This window comes from Oryctolagus cuniculus, chromosome 5 (genome assembly GCF_964237555.1).
Source record: "Oryctolagus cuniculus chromosome 5, mOryCun1.1, whole genome shotgun sequence".
Lineage (NCBI taxonomy): Eukaryota > Metazoa > Chordata > Mammalia > Lagomorpha > Leporidae > Oryctolagus > Oryctolagus cuniculus.
This window is the reverse complement of record NC_091436.1, coordinates 132,828,991-132,847,269: the sequence shown is the minus strand read 5'-3', so window position 1 is coordinate 132,847,269 and position 18,279 is coordinate 132,828,991. Positions and strand designations below refer to the sequence as shown.

The 18,279-nt window shown below is 61.3% G+C and overlaps 1 protein-coding gene across 4 annotated transcripts in view; it reads right to left on the bottom strand.

Annotated features, from left to right (window-relative positions):
• Positions 1-18,279, bottom strand: part of CPNE5 (copine 5) — an 83,289-nt gene that overhangs the window by 7,135 nt on the left and 57,875 nt on the right. For 3 of the 4 annotated variants that reach the window (XM_008262846.4, XM_051854801.2, XM_051854802.2), the window contains 4 exons: positions 12,755-12,796; positions 10,554-10,629; positions 5,476-5,529; positions 2,864-2,925 (listed from right to left, as the gene is read on the bottom strand). In XM_008262846.4, the coding sequence (XP_008261068.1) occupies positions 2,864-2,925; positions 5,476-5,529; positions 10,554-10,629; positions 12,755-12,796 (234 nt within the window). Of the gene's footprint in view, positions 1-2,863; positions 2,926-5,475; positions 5,530-10,553; positions 10,630-12,754; positions 12,797-13,026; positions 13,265-18,279 lie in introns of those variants that run through there. The other variant, XM_051854803.2, reaches the window with a different exon arrangement.

Here is an 18,279-nt window from a genome sequence, read left to right as displayed (position 1 = left end):
TATGGCTTAGTGGCTAAGACTCCCACATTCCACATCAGGAGTCCCTGGGTCTGATCCCTGGCTCCGGCTCCTGACTCCGGCTTCCTGCTAATGCTGACCCTGGAGGGAAGTGGTGATGGCTCCGTGCAGGAGACCGAGATGGGGTTCCGGGCTCCCAGCTTCAGCCCAGCTCAGCTCTGGCTGTTGTAGGCATTTAGGAAGTTCACCAGCAAGTGAGAGCTTTCTGTTTCTATCTCTGTCTCTCCAATAAATATATAATAAAATTAAAAAGATCTTTATAAGACAATTTGGGAAATGTGAACACTGACTGTATGGTGCTGAGGAATTGTTTCTTAGGCGTCACTATGGTACTGTGGCTATGCTTTACAAAGACAGGGTCCTTATTTTAGGGAGACATCCTGAAATCCATGGGAGATACAAAAGCTGGGATTTGCTGCAAGGTAACTGGATGAAGGGGAGCGTGCCTAGACCGAGACTGGCCACGAGCCTGCAGCCGCTGCAGCTGGAAGAACAGGACTGTGGGTGGAACGCTCCTTCGCCCCACTGTTGCATGCGTCTGAAAACCACGGGGGAGCCAGCTTCTGAAGACGCGGGTGCAGGCCCGGGTCTCCCCGAAGGGCTTGCCGTGCCAGCTCCTGTGCCGGGGCGGACAGCACGGAACTGTCCACCGCATGGCTCCCACACTGCAGGGGCTGGTGGTGGGGGTGCTTGCTTTAAAAGAAAAGTCCCAGGAGGCAGGCATTTGGCCAAGTGGTTAAGATGGTTAGGGTACCTGCACTTCACATCCGAGTGTCAGTGTTTTTCGCACGGCTCCTGCCCCTGCCCCCAGCTTCCTGCTAATGCTGGGCTGGGAAGCAGCAGGGGACGGCTCCAGTGACTGGGAGAACTGGACGAAGTTTCCAGCTCCTTGCTCTGTACTGGCCTGGTGCCTGCTCTTGTGGGCAACCGGGAAGTGAACAAGCATTTGGGAGCTGTGTCTGTCTCTTCCTCTGCTTCTCAAACTTTAAGATACATTGAATAAAAATTCCAGGGTGCCAGCCCCAAGCTGCCGGCTGAGTTGGTCTGGGCTGGGGGCCTTGGGATCTGCTCCCTGAACAAGCAAGCCCTGCTCTCCTCCCAGGTGTCCTGGAGCCACAGACCCTGTGCCGGTGATTCTGAGTGGGGGCCGAGGAAGGCATCAGAGGCAGACCTTACGTCACCTGTACCCCTAGCCGGACACATGGCTCCCTGTGCACCTGACCATGGCTGAGGGGAACGGTCAAGGCCATGGCTAGGAGGCCTGAGCAGAGCCAGTCCTTCCCATGTGCTGCATGGGGGTAGGGTGGGGTGGGGGGTGGCCAACGGAGGCTCAAATAAGGTACACGGTGTGCCTAGGCACACCCTGCTCCAGGCAGGGAAGGAGCCACAGACAGCAAGAGCCAGGGTCTCTGAGTCACTGTGTGGGTCATCTCCACACCCAAGCCAGCTGCCATCAAGACCTGAGGCTGGGAGAGCTGGCTTGCCCTCTCCATCCCTCCCCAGGGAGGGGGCAGGAGGGCTGAGGGTCCCTCTGGCAGGCTGGCTCTCGCAAGCACAGGTGAGGACCAAGGCTGGGCTCACTCCCTAGCCAGTCGCTCCCTGCTCTGGCTTCTGAGGACCCTTAGGGGAATAAGTAGGGGGAAGACAGGTGCTTCTGGGGGAAAAGGACTCTGGGGGGGCATCCCAGCCCTCTTCCCTAAGGGCAGAAACTCCTCCTCCTCCTACACAGCAAAGGCACCCCTGCCCTTCCTTCCTGGGCCCCCATGGGCAGAGCGGAGCCCTAGACGCTTCCTGCCAGGGCCTGCACCCTCCTGGCCACACATGCTCAGGTTCTCCGGAGACTGGAGACAGGGCGGGAGTGCCGGCTCCGGGGCCCCGGCCTGCCCAGCCCAGCAGCATGGCCTCTGCAGCTTTCGGGGCCTGACCTCGCCCAGCCCTCCGTCCCTCTCAGTCACACCCAATCTGGCCGCCACTGTGACAGCAGTAGCCTGAGACCGAGCATGTTCAGGGAGGCCGAGAGCAGCGTCACGGGAAAACGAGGGTGGCGCCCACGGCCTGACTTGGCCTCTGCCCTGCAGGAACAGGCAGCCGAGCGCCCACTTGGCGGGGATGAGCCTTGGCAGCGGCCCCTGCCTGTCTCCTTCCCAGACAGGTGCAGCCGCTCACCTGCCTGCACCTGTGAGCGCTCAGCCACCCACGCCCTGACCTGGCACCTGTGCTGGCAGCGAGCACACCAGGGAGGCCCTCGCCTTGGAGCAAGGCTCTTTTCGTGAGCCTTGGTTGGAACCTTCTGGCTTCCTTGCTTGTGTTGGCTTGGATGCCGTTCCCTGTTTCTTTTTCCCTCTTCAACAGGCGTCTGGCCTTGGGATTATCCTCTGGCCCATCCCCCAATCCTACCGCCCCTTACAGGGCCCTGATAACAGCCAACAGGTTAGTCACTGCCACCTGTACACATACACACACATACACACACAACCCGGAGGTACTGGGAACTCAGATTAAACCCAACCTAGCCTAACCCTTGTACACAGAGAAGTAGACTGACACCAGGGAGGGAAACCAGATGGCCCCAAGTAACCCAGCAAATTCATGGCAGAGAGGCTCAGACCCGGCCTGACCCCTGGGCCAGGGTGATCAGAGTCCCCCTCCAGGCTTCGCCCCTGCACGGGGATCTGATGTGTCCCACAGGCCTCCTGGGCTCTGTGGCCACTCAGGATCCAGGGCCGTGCAGGGCTTGGGGCCAGCTCCAGTGGACGTGGGGCTCGCCAGGGCCCCAGAGAGAACGGGGCGGGGCGGGCGCTGGTCTCCTGGGCGTGGGCCCTGCCCCCTCCTTCATTCTTCTCACCCTCCTTTGATGTAGTCCAGGAAGGTGCACTCGGACTCCACGGCAAAGGAAAGCAGGGTGACCTTGAAAACAAGAGGGCGCCGGTCAGCGGGGCGGGGCGGGGCGGGGGTGTGAGACGTGGTGGTGTGAGAGCCCACACTTGTTCAGGGCCCGCCCGGGACGACCTGGTGAGCTCCTACTATTGTCCCCATCTTACAGCCAAGCCAACAGAGGCTCAAATAAGGCACACGGTGTGCCTATGAACACTGAACTCAGGGCTGTCCCGGCATGGAGCCTGCACTCTTAACCTTGACACCAAGCCGCAGCCCGAAGGGTACCACCTCTATCTCAGGACCCCGGGGCGGGCATGGAGGTGAGGGGTCCTCCTGGCACAGGCCTGACACCCACCAATGCGGGCAAGCCCCACGCTGCCATGTAGCACCCATGGCTGGTCCCAAAATGCGCCTCTCTAACCTGCTGTACCCACCTTACACCCTCCTTGTCCCACCGCATCCCTGCGGGGTCTCTCAGCCTGCACCCTCCCAGACCCCAGACCTGACCCCTAACTGAACTCCCCGGGGACTCTGCGGCCAAGCCGAGGCCTGCAGTTCTCCACCTCCCTTCCTCCCCACCCCCCGGCTGCTGTGGCGCTGGCCTTGCTGCTACCCAGCAGTGCACTGCTTGTCATGGGGAGTCTCGCAAGCCCTGCATCCTAGGCCCATGGAGCTCAAGAGAGAGCTACAGGGGTTCGCGGCCCCTGCTGGTGTAGTCAGCCTGGCCACGCCCAGGAGCCCTTAGCCCGGGAGTGCTGAGCTGGCCTGGGAGACCCCACCCACTGGGCCCTTGTCAGCAGCCTCCTTCCCAGGGAGAGGACTTCAGCCCTGACTGATGAGCCACACACCCCCGGGGAGCTTTGAAAACCTGTGCGAGCCGGTTCTACCAGTGTGCCCAGCTACAGCAGAGCCAGACCACAGCATCAGCATTGCCGGGATGCCGCGCAGTAGCACAGCTGTGCAGACCCGCGGCCCCCGCCCCCTTGCCCAGGGGATTCTCTAAGTAAGGCAGGAGCAGCAGAGAACACAGAAGACGGAAGCCCAGGGAACTGGCCCGGGCATCTGTACTGTCAGCATCCGGGGTCCCGGGGGAGGGCGAAGCCCAGGAAACGCCAGAGCAAAGGGAAAGCTGGGAACCGGGCCTAGACCCACTCTGCTCCCGATGCGCTCTGTGACCTGGGGACACTCCCCAGCCCTCTCTGGGCCACGGCTCCTTCTCGATGAAGCGGGAAGGCTACAGATGAGTCTGCACCTTTCTGCTCTCAGCATTCCCAGCTGGGGACAGTGCTGCCCCCAGGGCATCTGGGCGTGTGCGGGGACTTTCACAACCACTGGGGCTCTACTGGTAGCATCGTGCAGAGGCCAGCGTGCGAGACACCGGACAGTATGCGGGGAAGCCGTGTGAGGCATGGTGATCCTGGCTGGACACGGATAGCGCCTCACCGAGAGAAACACGGCGGCTGCGCACGGAAATGGCCTCCCAGCCCCTGTGCGTGATGAGAGACGGGGGCCAGGCCCCTGGGCCCGAGCAGAGCACATCACAGTTTGTAAGATGGCATTCCCTGCACCCCCCTCCCCGCCCCGTGTCTGTCCCACCCCCAATCCAGAACAGGAAGCAAGGAAAGAGGGATTTTATGAACCCCACTTTACAGATGGAGAAAATGAGGTTCTTCCAAGAAAGCCAAAAGCCCCCAAAGCCCTCATCTGGCTCTGGAGTGGAGTCCGCCTGGCTCGAGTGGCTGAACTTGGCTGCACAAGCGAGCAGCCACGACCTCTAGCATCTGCACCACACAGGCACTGCCTCGTTCTAGGAACGCTTGGGGGCTCCACCACAGGGCCTTTGCACATGCTGTTCCTACAGCTGGAATCCCCTTTCCCTAACCCTTTGCCTTAGTATACTCGGGCCCATCGTACACACAGGCTGTGTGTGTGACCACACATGTGCATTTGCTCTCTGCTGCCTCCCACTGGGACACAGGCTCCAGGGATGGGAGCCTGTCCTGCTCCCAGCTGTTTCCCCTTTGCCTAGGCCAGGGCCCGGCTCAGAGCAGCACTCAGTAAACATCTGTTGAAGAAATGCAAGCATGCTCTGAAGACTGGGCCCAGGAGCAGGGCGATACCCCGGGAGCCACGGGCGAGCAGGGACAGCTCCCACGGCGGCGGCCGGCTCTGGAGTCAGAGGCTGAGTGTGTCCTGGCTGGGTGACTGCTTGAGTCACCTCCTCGCCTGCAGCCTTGGTTTCCTCTTTAATGACAAGTGGATGAGAACAGCTGCTGCTCCAGGAAAAAACCTGTGGAGAGCGCCAGGCTGGGGAACTCCCGGGGCGGGAGCCCGCAAGGCGCGACTCCTTTTCCTCTTCCTTCCTGCAGGAAGTCCCTTGGGCATCCCCTCACCGTGTGACTCCACGTCCTGCGTCCAGGGCCTGCTGTGCCTGCTGTGCAGTGTGCACCCCCGCCCTAGCAGGTGCACGCACGCACGCATGCACACACACACAGGTGTGACTCCAGCACCACACCCAGCCCAGGACCCAGAGACCCAGAGCGTCCACGCCCCTGGCTGCAGGCAGCGGTGCCTACTCACGGTGCCAGAGTTCACGTATTTCTTTTTCTTCATTTTCTTTTTTGGATTCACCACCTGCAGAAGAAACCAGTTATTGTTGCCAGGCAGTCAGGGCTGGCTGCCGGGGCCTCTGCAGACGCCCCCACGTGGCCCCAGCCAGCCATGGCGGGGTGGGGGCGAGAAGTCCACAGCGGTCAGGGGGACAGGGCAGAGGGAGGCTTAGCGGGAGACTGGCACTTGGCAACCCGCGTCCCATGGTCAAACGCACCAGGATTATTTATTTAATTTTCTTTTGTACTGCCCCCCAAACTTCCCCGGGCTGATGCTGCCCGCGGCCCCATGGGCGCCTGCCCGCCCTGTGGCCCGGGCTGTTCCACTCCGCTCTCTGCCCCAGGCTCCCCTCTGGGTGACCACCACCCTTCCTGGGCAGTTAAAAGCCCCTTAGCTGTCCTTCCCGCGTGAGTTTTCACAGCTCAACCAGGAATCACAGGGCTAGCACACAGCAGGCGCTCAAAAAGGCCTGACGGGCTGGCTCAGCGGTGGTCCCCGCTGCGGCAGAGGTGGCTTCCCCGGGACACACTGAGCGATGTCTGGCCACAGCTGTGACGGTCCCAGCTCGGGGAGCGGGTAGAGGCCAGGCACAAAGAATGGTCGAGGCCCACACGTGGCTGACAGCCCCAGGGCCGAGGAGCACCCCACAGGGCTCTCTCAAGGGCCACATCGCTCCTCGTGCGTGGGTTTTCTGTCCACCTTCCGAGTGTGGGGAGTCCGGGCACAACCCTTCCTGCGGTGCCATCAAACCGAGCCAGGCGGTTTCCCGCGGCTCTGGTGCGTGCTGCTGTCTGGCCAGCTTGTCTGCCCTCTCCCGCACCCCTGCTCTGCGCACGGTGGCCACAGCTGTGGGATCCTCGGTGTGAACAACTACCGACATCTGCTTCTGGAAAAGGAGACGAAGGTGCAGAGATGCCCAGCGACTCCCCTACGGCCGCCCAGCTGTCTGGGTGGCGACAGCGTGAGGAACCAGGTTCCCAGGGGCCGGCATCGTGGTGCAGTGGGTCAAGCTGCCTGTGACGCAGGCATCCCATACTGCAGCACCGGTCAGGTCCCGGCTGCCCTGCTTCCAATTCAGCTCCCTGCTGATGCACCTGGGAAGACAGATGCTGATGATAGCCCGAGGACGTGGGCTCCTGCCGCCCACGTGGGAGATCCAGATGAAGCTCCCGGCTCCTGGCGTCGGTGTGGCCCAGTCCGGGCTGTTGCAGCCATCTGGGGAGTGAACCAACAGACGGAAGACCTCTCTCTCTCTCTTACTGTCTCTCCCTCTCTGTCACACTACTTTTCAAATAAATACAATAAATCAAGGAAGGAAGGAAGGAGCCAGGTTCCCAGCCCCTGGCCATTGGTGCCACCTTTAAACCAAATGCATCTCCGAGAATCGCCGGCCCTGTGGGAGAAAGGAGGTATGTCCCCAGGGCAGCGACAAAGGCTGCCAAGAAAGAGGAGTCACAGAAGCGTCAGGGGAGCTGGCAGGAGGAAGACCGGCCCCAGGGCAGCACCAGTCAAGGCTCCTGGCACCGGTGGTGCTCAGGGCAGACTCTGAGAGGCGGGAAGGCTTCGGGCATCGAGAGACGGACATCAGAGGAGATGTGGGGAGAAGCTCTGAACTGGGGTCCAGTCTGAGTGCAGAACCACGGGATGAAGGGGTGAGTTGGGTAGGATGGAGGGGGGTGAGCTGGGCAGGATGCAGGGATGAGTTTGGTGGGATGGAGGCAGTGAGTTGGGCAGGATGCAGAGGTGAGTTGGGAGGGATGCAGGGGTGAGTTGGGAGGGATGTAGGGGTGAGCTGGGTGGGATGGAGGGGTGAGCTGGGCAGGATGGAGGGGGTGAGTTGGGTAGGATGGAGGGGTGAATTGGGTGGGATGGAGGGGTGAGTGGGGCTGGCTGGAACAGAACCTGAAATGTCCCCCAGTGGCCTGTGGGGACGCTGGCAGGGGACAGTCACAGCAGGCTCTAGGATGCTGGGACCTGGTGGAGGTGATGCAGGGGAGGAGGAAGACAGCAGGGAATGCTCGCCCAGTTCTGCACCCAGCAGCTCCACGACCCGAGGCAAGCTACTTAGCCTCAGTGTGCCTCAGTCTCCTCACCTGCAAAATGGGACTACAAAGTGCCCACCTCACTCTAGAAAGGTATGGGATTAAACAAACGACAGCAACCACAGTGCTCAGTACGTACTCCAGAGGCATCGGCTGCAATTTTCAACAACCTACTGCTACCATCATTACTGCCACCACCTACTGCTACCTTCATTACTGCCACCACCCGTCCCGGTGAGAGAGGGAACGAGAACCTGGGGAACGGGGTGCTGGGGCAGATGCTGAGCTGCAGCCAGCACAGCACTGTCAGGAAGCGACCGCCGGAGCTGTTCTTAGAGTCCTTCTGTGCTCTTTACGTTAGCCTGCCCCCACACGTCCACCCTCTAACATAACCGTCTCAACTCCAAGCGCCTGTTTGCTCTCGGATCTCCACATGGAGTGGGCACTGAGGAAACACCCTGCCTGGCCCCAAGTTTCCTGGGCTCCCGGGAACCCATCTCTCCAGCCCTGAGTAGCTGCCGCGGTGAAGTTGCACATAGGGAGCCACAGCGCCCCCTAGAGGCCGTCCTAGAAATCGCCACACTCGCTAAGCCGCCTCTTCTTCCTCTTCCCAGGGGGACTCCCAGGACAGATCTGGGGTCTACCTCCTGATACAGCAGTGAAGGAAGCATGGCTCAGCCCTTGGGGATCTCGGGGTCTTCGAGGGGGCTAGGAAGCATCAGCAGTCTGCCAGAGCCTGGGAGTGCTAGGCGTGTGCTAGGGGTGTGGGTAGAGCCGGCTTGCTGGGGGCAAGGACAGCAGATCCCACCTGGGAGAAGACCACAGAAGGGAGCCCGGGTGGAGGCTGAGGCAGTGCGGAGGTCCAAGGCCTCGGTTGGCTGGGGGCAGGGGCAACTCCTGGGGGCCTGGACAGCTGCATGCCCAGGACAGCTGTAGCGTGTCTGGTTGCATACACAGCCTGCAGGGGCTGGCGCGGGGGGGGGGGGGGGGTGTGGCGTCCTGGATGAAGGAGCTAGGCCGTGCCCTCCAGGCCTGAGGATGTCAGCCAGGGTGGGCGGCTCTCCAGTGCCCTCTCACTCCTCTGTGCCAGCTGGACTGAGGGTCGATGCCCACACAGGCTTCAAGCGGGAAAGACTGACAAGTCGGTGGAGGGCAGAGGGAGGCGGGAAGGCTGCTAGGAGGCTGCTGTGGACATCGCGCGGGGTGGAGGGTGGGGTGGCAGACTGCGAGGTCGGGGGTCATGTGGGCACTGGCAGGGGCAGATCAAGCGTTCACAGTGGCAGGCTGGATGTGCAGCACCGGATGGTAAGGGTGACCCCGCAGGCGCCTAGGACCCGTGACGGGGACACAGGTGGCAGAGCGGACTGTGGGGGGCACAGGCTGACGGTGGACGACGGCCCCGGGGCATGGGTCTTTATTCACGGGAACCCGGGGGCCTCTTCGGGCAGCTCTGACTGGAGCGAGCGTTCCTGACCCGCCCCGGCTGCCCAGCGATGTCACCCCGGTCCAGATCTGCCCCTGGGCTCGCCTCTCCCCTGATGGCCCTTCCTGGTGCAAAGCAGCTCCAGGCTCCTCCTCTGTTGACTGCAAAGCCACAGAGATCAGGGCGGAGACAACAAACCTCTTTGGGAGAGCAGCATTGGCCTTCCGGGGGCCATATCACCTGCTTGCATGTGCCTCCCCCGTGCCCTCCCCAGCTCCTGCACTGAGTTCAGGTCCTCCTGCTCTGAGTGGCCTCCTTGCGCCTCGGCAAGCACCTTCTGGAGCCCTACTTCATCAGTCCTGACCCCTCCACGTCCCTGAGAAACAGCCTAAGATGAGGCCAGAAGGGGGTGGAGCCAGGGCGGGGGGGGGGGAGGCACAGACGGCCCCTCCCTGCGTGTACGCGGAAAAACAAAGCAAGGCGCCGAGCCCTGCACAGCGATTCACCCGTGCCCGCCTTCACAGCAGCCACGCTCAGTTGAACTCGGTGTGTGAAGGGGTCACAAGCATGGCTCTGCACCAGCAGCACCCTGGCCAGGCAGGGAGGCAGCACAGAGGGCCGGCACCTCGCCTGCCCTCGGGAGCACAAGGCTTGGAACAGCCGTGCAGGGAGAGGCAGTGAACTGTCAGAGGACTTGGTCAGAGACGGGGCCCAGAGCCCTGAGGGCCTCTAGCGTGCGGTAGGACAGCTGTGCAGCGGTCAGCAGAGGACAACAGGCGCCAGCAGTGGCCTCTGGGCTAGGCTGCGTCCCTTTGGCTTCTTTAATTCTCAGTGTGCACGGCGCGGATTGCTGCAGGAACCCAGCCAAGGTCACGGAGCTGGTAAGGGGCAGAGCCAGCACAGGACGCCGGCGGCTCTGAGGGGTGTCTGCATTTGCCGTGAACATGGATGTTCGCAGGAGGTCGGAAAAGGGATGAGGCGCAGGGAGGCTGCTCAGAGCAGGAGGACCTGAACTCAGTGCAGGAGCTGGGGAGGGCACGGGGGAGGCACATGCAAGCAGGTGGATATGGCCCCTGGAAGGCCAATGCTGCTCTCCCAAAGAGACGGGCGGCCTTGGCCAAAGCGCTGTGGCCCTGGTCTAGGCCGATGAAGACATCCCAACTCCTGATCCCTTGGCTCTGTCCTGGAGGAAGTGAGATGCTAAGCTCCCAGGCCCTGTTCCGGTTGGAGGCAGGGGGCCGCCATGAACCTCAGGCCTCCGGCTGGGAACCTTCTTATTCCACCCCCCACCCCCGCCTTCCCAGAAATGCTCTTTTTTTTGGGAGTTGGGATGTGTGTCTATAATCCAGTGATCTGGAATCAGGCAAATCGGGGTGGTCTGCTGCTTTTGACCTGAACTTGAACTTGAACTGAACCATGGGACTTTGGGCAAGTTTACCCACTGCTACCCACAGAACGTAGCAACAGCACCTCACATGGAGACACCCAAAGCCCCCAGCCTCGCACGTGGCGCATTGCAGTCCCCAGTGACCGGGAGCTTCGGAGCATCAGAGCAAACCCTGTGCTTCCGGCGCCCGCCTCACCTCGTAGATGTTGAACTGGCTCTGCCCGCGGGCCAGCTCCCGGTAGCTGGTGGTGAACTCCCCGATGAAGTCGTGGCTGCAAGGGAAGACTGCGGCTGAGACCCTGAGGCCTCGGCCTCTCCCACAGCCCTGCCCCTCGCTCCCAGGTCTGTCTGGGCCTCCACTCCTAGGGCACCTTGCAGCAGAGAGGCGGGTCCCTGGGAAGAGAGCCCACGGTCACCTAGCAAAGAGCCAGCCTGGGAGGAACAGGGCCCGCTTCTGCCTGGATTCTTGTTTGAACAAATCAGCAATGGAAGGCACTGAGGGGACAACGGGGGCAATCTGAAAATAAAAAGCAGACCGGCTGGCATTCAAGCATTATTGCTCAATGTCAAGTGCGAGCGTGGCATTTGCGGTTGTGTAGGAAAATGCCCTTATTTTTTAGACATTTCCGATGGGATATTTAGAGGCAAAATGCCATGATGTACTTTACTTTAAATGACATTAGCAACATGCAGATAGAGCAAAGCTGGAAAAGTTTTAGCAACAGTTCAGTTAAATTGTGAAAATCAGGTGCAGGGCGTAAAGGCGGTCCTGAAGCAGCTCTCTTTTCCTGTGTATCCGACAATTTCCCAATACGTGTTTTTAAAAGACCATTAGAGCCGGCACCGCGGCTCACTAGGCTAATCCTCCGCCTGCGGCACCGGCACCCCGGGTTCTAGTCCTGGTTGGGGCACCGGTTCTGTCCCGGTTGCTCCTTTTCCAGTCCAGCTCTCTGCTGTGGCCCGGGAAGGCAGTGGGGGATGGCCCAAGTGCTTGGGCCCTGCACCCCATGGGAGACCAGGAGGAAGCACCTGGCTCCTGGCTCCTGGCTTCGGATTGGTGCAGCGCCGGTCGTAGCAGCCATTGGGGGGGGGGGGATGTAAACCAACGGAAGGAAGACCTTTCTCTCTGTCTCTCTCTCTTTCACTGTCTGACTCTGCCTGTCAAAAACAAAACAAAACAAAACAAACAAAAAAAAACAGTAGAGGGGTAGAGGGGCTGCCGCCTGTGGCATGGGCATCCGACATGAATTCCGGTTCCTGCCACAGCTGCTCCACTTCTGATCCGGCTCCCTGCTGCTGGCCTGGGAAAAGCAGGGGGTGTTTGGGCCTCTGCCACCTACATGGCAGACCCGGATGAGGCTCCTGGCTCCTGGCTTCCGCTTGGCCCAGCCCTGGCTGTTGCAGCCATTTGGGGGAGTGAACCAGCAGATGGAACAAGTCTCTGGCTCTCCCTCTCTGAAACTCTGACTTTCAAATGGATACCTCAATTAATAAAAGACAATGAGAGTCGTGTGCAGCCAGGCAGCTGGGGGTGTCTGCGCGTGCCCTGCACTTGGGAAGTGTGTTTAGCTGAGGTGCAGCCCACTCTGTACACAGCACAGCTCACCCCCTTAACCCTCACTGTCCCTATGGAGGGGGCAGGGGCGTGCAGGAGGTGGGCATTGGCCCCTTGCCCCGCGAGCACCCACGCTGTTTCGGGTGTACGTGTTCACAGCTCTCAGCCGGCTGACTACCAATGCCTTGATGCGGGAGCCCCCTGGCAGCCAGTCCCCAGCTGACCCAGGAGAGAATACTCCAGGTGCGGGAGAGTGAGGGGACGGGGATGTGAGGCCATGAGAGAGGAGGCGGGGGAGCTGCGGGAGGCTCCCTTCCAGGAGGCCTTAGGGCCAGGGCAGCTCCTTGGAGGGGGCGTGGGCCCCAGGCAGAGCACACAGCTGCCTCAGTGCCACTGCTCACCCCACCGACTCCGAGGGACCAGCACAGGCCCCTCAGTGACTCGCTGACAGTGCCACCCGACGGGGAGGTCACTGTGGCCAGGGTGACCAGGGGGAGCCCTGAGTGCCGAGCTCAGCCTCTGTGCTCCCTCAGCCCAAGCCCCCACCCAGAGGGCACTCTCAGCTTCTGTGCTCCCTCAGCCCAAGCCCCCACCCAGAGGGCACTCGGGGCCCGAGCTGTGCCTGGGTTCGGCAGGGCAGCGGCCCGGCCCTGGTTGGCTACGGGGAAGCTCATTAAGGAAAAGGGGAGGGGCCTCTCCTGCAGGATGGGGGTGCTGTGGTGCCTCAGTGGAGCAGGGTGGGAGGGGCCACCATGCAGAAGATCCACTCCCCCCCCTGCAGGAAGACCCAGATCTGGACCCCTCCCCAGGTGAGGTCCAAGCTCGGCCCCCAGCCCGCTTACCTGCCATCGCGGTCCCAGTCATACACCTCCACCTTGATGGTCCTGCAAGACAGAGGGCCTTGGTGGGACCGGCTAGCCTGGCCCCACACTGCACCCACTGCACCGCACCACCCGCTCTGGGGCCAGGAGGGGAGGCCAGGACACCCTTCTGGCTCCAGGGCCCTGAGTGGGGGAGGTGGCAGCCTCCTCCTGAGGCCTTTTAGCAATCGTGGGAACAGGGGCAGCCCCAGAGCCCTGCAGGCGCCTCCGGGAATTTCAAGGAGGCCTCAGACCTCTGTGCGTGTGTGGTGCGTGGGGCTTGGGGCCAGGGTGAAGCTGCAGGATGACTTATGGGGTGCAGTCAGGACAGTGGCCGTGTGGCCCTCCGTGGGTCTCGGGCCTAAGCAGGGGCGACAAGACTGCTTGGGGGGGGACCACAGACGTGAAGGGGCTGAGTGGCAGCGCCGGCCGAGTCAGGGATGGGCCCAGGGCCCTGGTGGGGACCGCCGGCGGCGCCTGTCCGAGCCGCGCGACTGGCTCCTGAGTGAGGGTGTAATTATCTTCACATTTTAGCCTGGCTGCTTTAATTAGTTTGTTTTGACTCCTATGCATGGGGCTGGGCTCTGAGAGCCCGGTTTATTTTTAGCCACGTTCCCATGGCAACAGGCTAGCGGACCAGGCTGCAAGGAGGGCTCGGAGGCTTCTGGTTAACTCTCAGTGCTGGCTGCTCAGGCCTGGCCTGGGAGGGGCCAGGGCAGGGGTGGGGGGCCGGGGGGGGGGTGAGGCCGAGGGAGCCGGCGGCCCCCGACCCCAGCCTTCGCGTCTACCTGGCGCCCTGGTCTCGCCCTGGCCGGTCTTGGGCCTGCCAGGAGTAGGCCCTGGGGCTCTGGGCTCCCAGCAGGAGGCGCTGCCTCCCTGCAGAAGAGCCTCCTCGGCCGGGTAGGCGGGGGACAGCCGCACCTACAGCAGGTGTGATGAGAGCACTGTGTAAACCAGGAGGCGCAGATGCCCGCCGTGTAAAGGGATCCTTACTCTAGGCCTGGGATCCCGCCACTGCCCCAGACAGGGCTGATGTGTCCTGGTCCCCACGGGGACAGCCCCCCCACCCCGCTGCAGGGGACCTTCAAAGACCCCAGCAAAAGGGCACCTCCCCTCCAGCCACCAACATCGGCCCCTCAGGTGATGGCACAGTGACAGCTATGTGCCCAGACGCTGCAGGAGGACCCCAGCTCGGGCACAGCCCTGGGTATCCACGTGATCACTGTGGGGTTTTGTTTAGCTCCAAGCGCAGAGCCTCTCTGAGGGGGTCTGGACTGGGCTCGGGCACCAGCAGTTCTGAGAAGCCCCCACTGACTGCTGCTGCAGCCAGAGCCCCGGCTTCCTTGGGATCAGATCCCAGTTTTCCAACCTGGCTGCACTTTGGAATCTCCCGCGGAGCTCTGGCCACGCTGGTGCCGATGCTCATCCCAGAGACTTGGAATCATTTGGGGCATGGGGATCTGAACCTGCAGCCGAGGGTGCAGGCTCCAGAGAGGCGATGGGGCGGTGGTCAGGCTAGCTCAGAAGCCACCACCTTCCAGCCCTGGGGGAGGGGGTGGCGTGGGGGGGAGGGGGGGAGCGGTGCGCCAAGGCCTGCGGGCCATAGACAGAAGCCAGGCAAGGCCTGCGGGCCATAGACAGAAGCCAGGCACAGCTCTGGTGACTGTTCACAACACTAAGGCACTGCCCAGCCCTGATCTCACAGGCACCACTCGCAGCCTGCAGGCTCTGGCTCCCAACCCTGTGCGCAGTCCCCGCATGCGCAGTCCCCAAAACGGCTTCTGTCAGTGACTTGCGGGGACAGTGCCCAAGAGAACGGGCTGTGGCCTAAGAGACCAGGAAACAGGCCCCTGCGGCCCACAAACTGAACATCTTATTTGGCATAGGACACACAGCCCCAGTTTTGGAGGCAGTAACTGGACAGGGGAGGCCGCAGGCTCTGGGGTTCAGCCCTGGGGGTGGTCTTGGCTCTATCGGGTACCGGCAGCACAGCCCTGGGCAGCTGGCTATACCCTCGGAGACTCTGTTTGCTCGGCTGTGCAGTGGGATCATCGCACACATGGGGAGGAGTGCTGTGCCGTCCACAGCGTGTCACGTGTTGTTCTCTTCCTGCCTAAGACCCTCCAAACTCCAGTCTCCCAGGCCATTCCCATGCACCGGGAAAATGTCAGCGCTCTGAGGCCAGGGCTGTTTCTTTGTTTCCTGCCAAATCTTCAGCGTCTAGGCCAGTGCCAGGTGTATATCAGGTGCTCTACAAACCTGTGAAATGGGCTGGGCAGGTACAATGCCCTCGCCCACAAAATCACACATAGAGGCTTCCCCTGGGTCACAGAGCTGGTCACCGGTGATGCCAGGAGCCACTGTCCTGGGCCTCTGCACACCTAGGGTGGGGGTGGGGGGAGCGCCCCCGGCTGGTGGATGAGGGCCATGGCCAGGCGGGCTTCCTTCTGCACACCAACCTGCTCTCCCTAAAGTCTCCTGAACTGCAAGGCCCTCCCCCCATGGAGTTGCTGCCTGGTGAGGAGAAGACCGTTTCCCCCTGCTCTCAGTCCCGGGGGCTGCCAGGCCCCCCCCCCCTGGGGGGGGGTTCCACACTCCCAAGAGGCTTCAGAGCAGCAGAGAGGCGCCCAGGCCTCCCCTGCGGCAGGCAGGGGGCCCAGCGCCGAGTCTGCGCTGCGCAAGCTTGGGCTGTGCCACACGCCCCTACCTCCTACCAGAACCTCAGCTTCGGCAGGTGCAAACGGGAGACAAGACAGCCCTCCGGGAGGTCACAGAGCGCGGCCCTCAGCGCGTGGCGGGATCAGGGCAGGGGTTCGGGGAGGCAGTGAAGCCACTGCTGGGGACACTCGTGTCCCCTGTCAGAGGGTCTGGCTGGAGTTCCAGCTTCCGCCAATGCACACCCCGGCTGCCACCACATGATGGCGCAGGGACGCAGGTCAAGTGTGCAACCTGGACTGAGCTCCTGGCTTCCACTTGGCCCAGCCCTGGGCTGTTGTGGGCATTTGGGCAGATGGGAGATTGCTCTTTGTCGCTCTCTCTTTCTCTCCGACTTTCAAATAAATACACATAAACAATACGATTTTAAAAAATCTAAGGGGCAGCAGCTCATTGAGCCAGGGTGCCAGGGGGCAGTGAGAAGCTCAGTGATGCGACCACCCGGCCTCCCGGGGCCTCCTCTCCCCGCTGCCCGCGAGGACTCCGCCTTCAGACACCCTCTTCAAACCCACTCGTTCAACTTGAAGGCGTGATGAGTGACAGCAGCCAGGCCCAGACAAATCCGCAAGTCACGGAACGTTCCAGAGGAGGGGAGGGCGAATTCTGGGCAGCCAGGGGAAGTGCCTCTTGTCATCACCCCGCTGTCCCACCCTGGAGGGCTGGGCTGACCCCGACCCCAACCCTGACCCCGACCCCGACGCCACTTCCTCTGACTATGGCTCTGACTGGTCTCGTGTGGACTGGAGACACAGCAAAGGCAAGGGGACCCCAAACCAGGGGGCCAGCCCAGAAGTGACATCAATGGATCCTCCATTTCCCGACCTGTAAAATGGGCACATCGCTAGGGCCCATTTTCTAGGGTTGCTGTGAAATTTAAAGTCACAAGGTAAAAATAATGCATTTGAACTGTTAGGATACAGCCTGGAACATGTCCTAAACAGTCATTTTTTAATAACGTTAGCAGGTACCACCCCTCACCCCCCCACCCCCGGCTACTGCCGCCCTCTCAGCAAACCCCGGCCCCCGCCCTCCCTGACAGCTTTTCCCACACAGGAGTCTACACTTCTGCTTCGATTCTCCTCCCTGGCTGCAGCCTCCCTCCTCTGGGCCCCCTCCTCTCTCCCTTGCTTGTTCCTGACCTGTGGCATCCTCCACGGGGCTCTGGGCACCTGACCTCTGCCAACCCCTCCTGGAGACCCCCCAGACCCCTGCCCCTCCCCCTCAGCTGCAGCTGGTCCGCAGCACCCATGCGAAACGCGGCTGAAAACCCCTCCCCCTCCTCTCTCTCTCGACAGCAGCAGCTCATTTTCAAACAACAAGTGCAATTCAAAAAATAGTTACTGGGGCCGGCGCTGTGATGCAATTGGTTAATGCCCTGACCTGAAGCGCCGGCATCCCATGTGGGCCCCGGTTCTAGTCCCGGCTGCTCCACCTTCAATCCAGCTCTTTGCTATGGCCTGGGAAAAGCAGTAGAAGATGGCCCAAGTCCTTGGGCCCCTGCACCCGCATGGAGACCCAGAAGAAGCTCCTAGCTCCTGGCTTCGGGTTGACGCAGCTCCGGCTGTTGCGGCCAATTGGGGAGCAAAACAGCAGATGGAGGACCTCTCTCTCTATCTCTGCCTCTCCTTCTCTCTGTGTGTAACTCTGACTTTCAAATAAATAAATAAATAAATATTTTCAAAAAATTATTTACTTATTTACTTGAAAGAGTTACAGAGAGGGGGGGGAGAGAGAGAGAGAGAGAGAGAGAGAATCTTCTATCTGCTGGTTCACTCCTCAAGTAGCTGCAGCAGCCAGAGTGGAACCAGACCAAAGCCAGGAGCCAGGAACTTAACCCAGGTCTCCCGCGTGGGTGCAGGGGCCCAAGGATTTGGGCCATCTTATTCTGCTTTCCCAGGCTCATTTGCAGGGAGCTGGATCAGAAGTGGAGCAGCTGGAACTTGAACTGGCGCCCCTATGGGATGCCAGCATAACAGGCAGCAGCTTTACCCACCATGTCACAGCACCGACCACAACAAATGCAATTTTTATTATATAAGGGAAATGATGTTGGGGTTGGCGTTCCTGGCTCCTGGCTTCAGCCTGACTCAGCCCCAGCCATTGCGGCCATTTGGGGAGAGAACCAGCAGATGGATGACCTCTCTCTCTCCTTCCCTCCCTAAATATAACTCTGCCTTTCAAATGAATAAATATCTTTAAAAAAAAAAAGAAGAAGAAAATAGTGGGTGGCCTGTGGGCTGTGAGGACAGGATGGGGCCAGCAGAGCCCACTCTGGGCCACACCCTACACTTCTCTTGTCCCGAGGCTCCAGGTCTCGTTCCCGCCCCCGGAGACACATCAGGCTCTTGGGAGTCTCCCTTCCTGCTGTTCCTTCTCCTGACCGCATCATCCGGGCCCCAAACCACCAGGACCCTGCCCGCTCGAAGGACTAAACCAGGCGGCTTCTCCACCTTGGACCCCACAGCAGACCTGAGCAAGGGCCTCGGTACCCGGCCTCCCCGGCACCTGCCAATCACAGCTGGGGGCACCACATCTCCGTGCTGTGGCCGTGCAGCCAGCCTAGGTCCCAACCCTGCTTCTGAGGTCACTGGCAGCAGGCCCGGGGACAGGTTCCTCGGTCCCTCTGGGCCTCAGTTTCTGTACCTGTCACACGTTCGACCTACCAGTGCCACCTCCCAAGGAGGAGCCAACTGCTGCGGGGATCAAATTAGCTTGTGGGCCCCAGGGACACTCAGAACAGGGCCTGCCGATGACCTCTCTCCTCGCTGGCTTGGGAGCCACCCGGGGTGGGG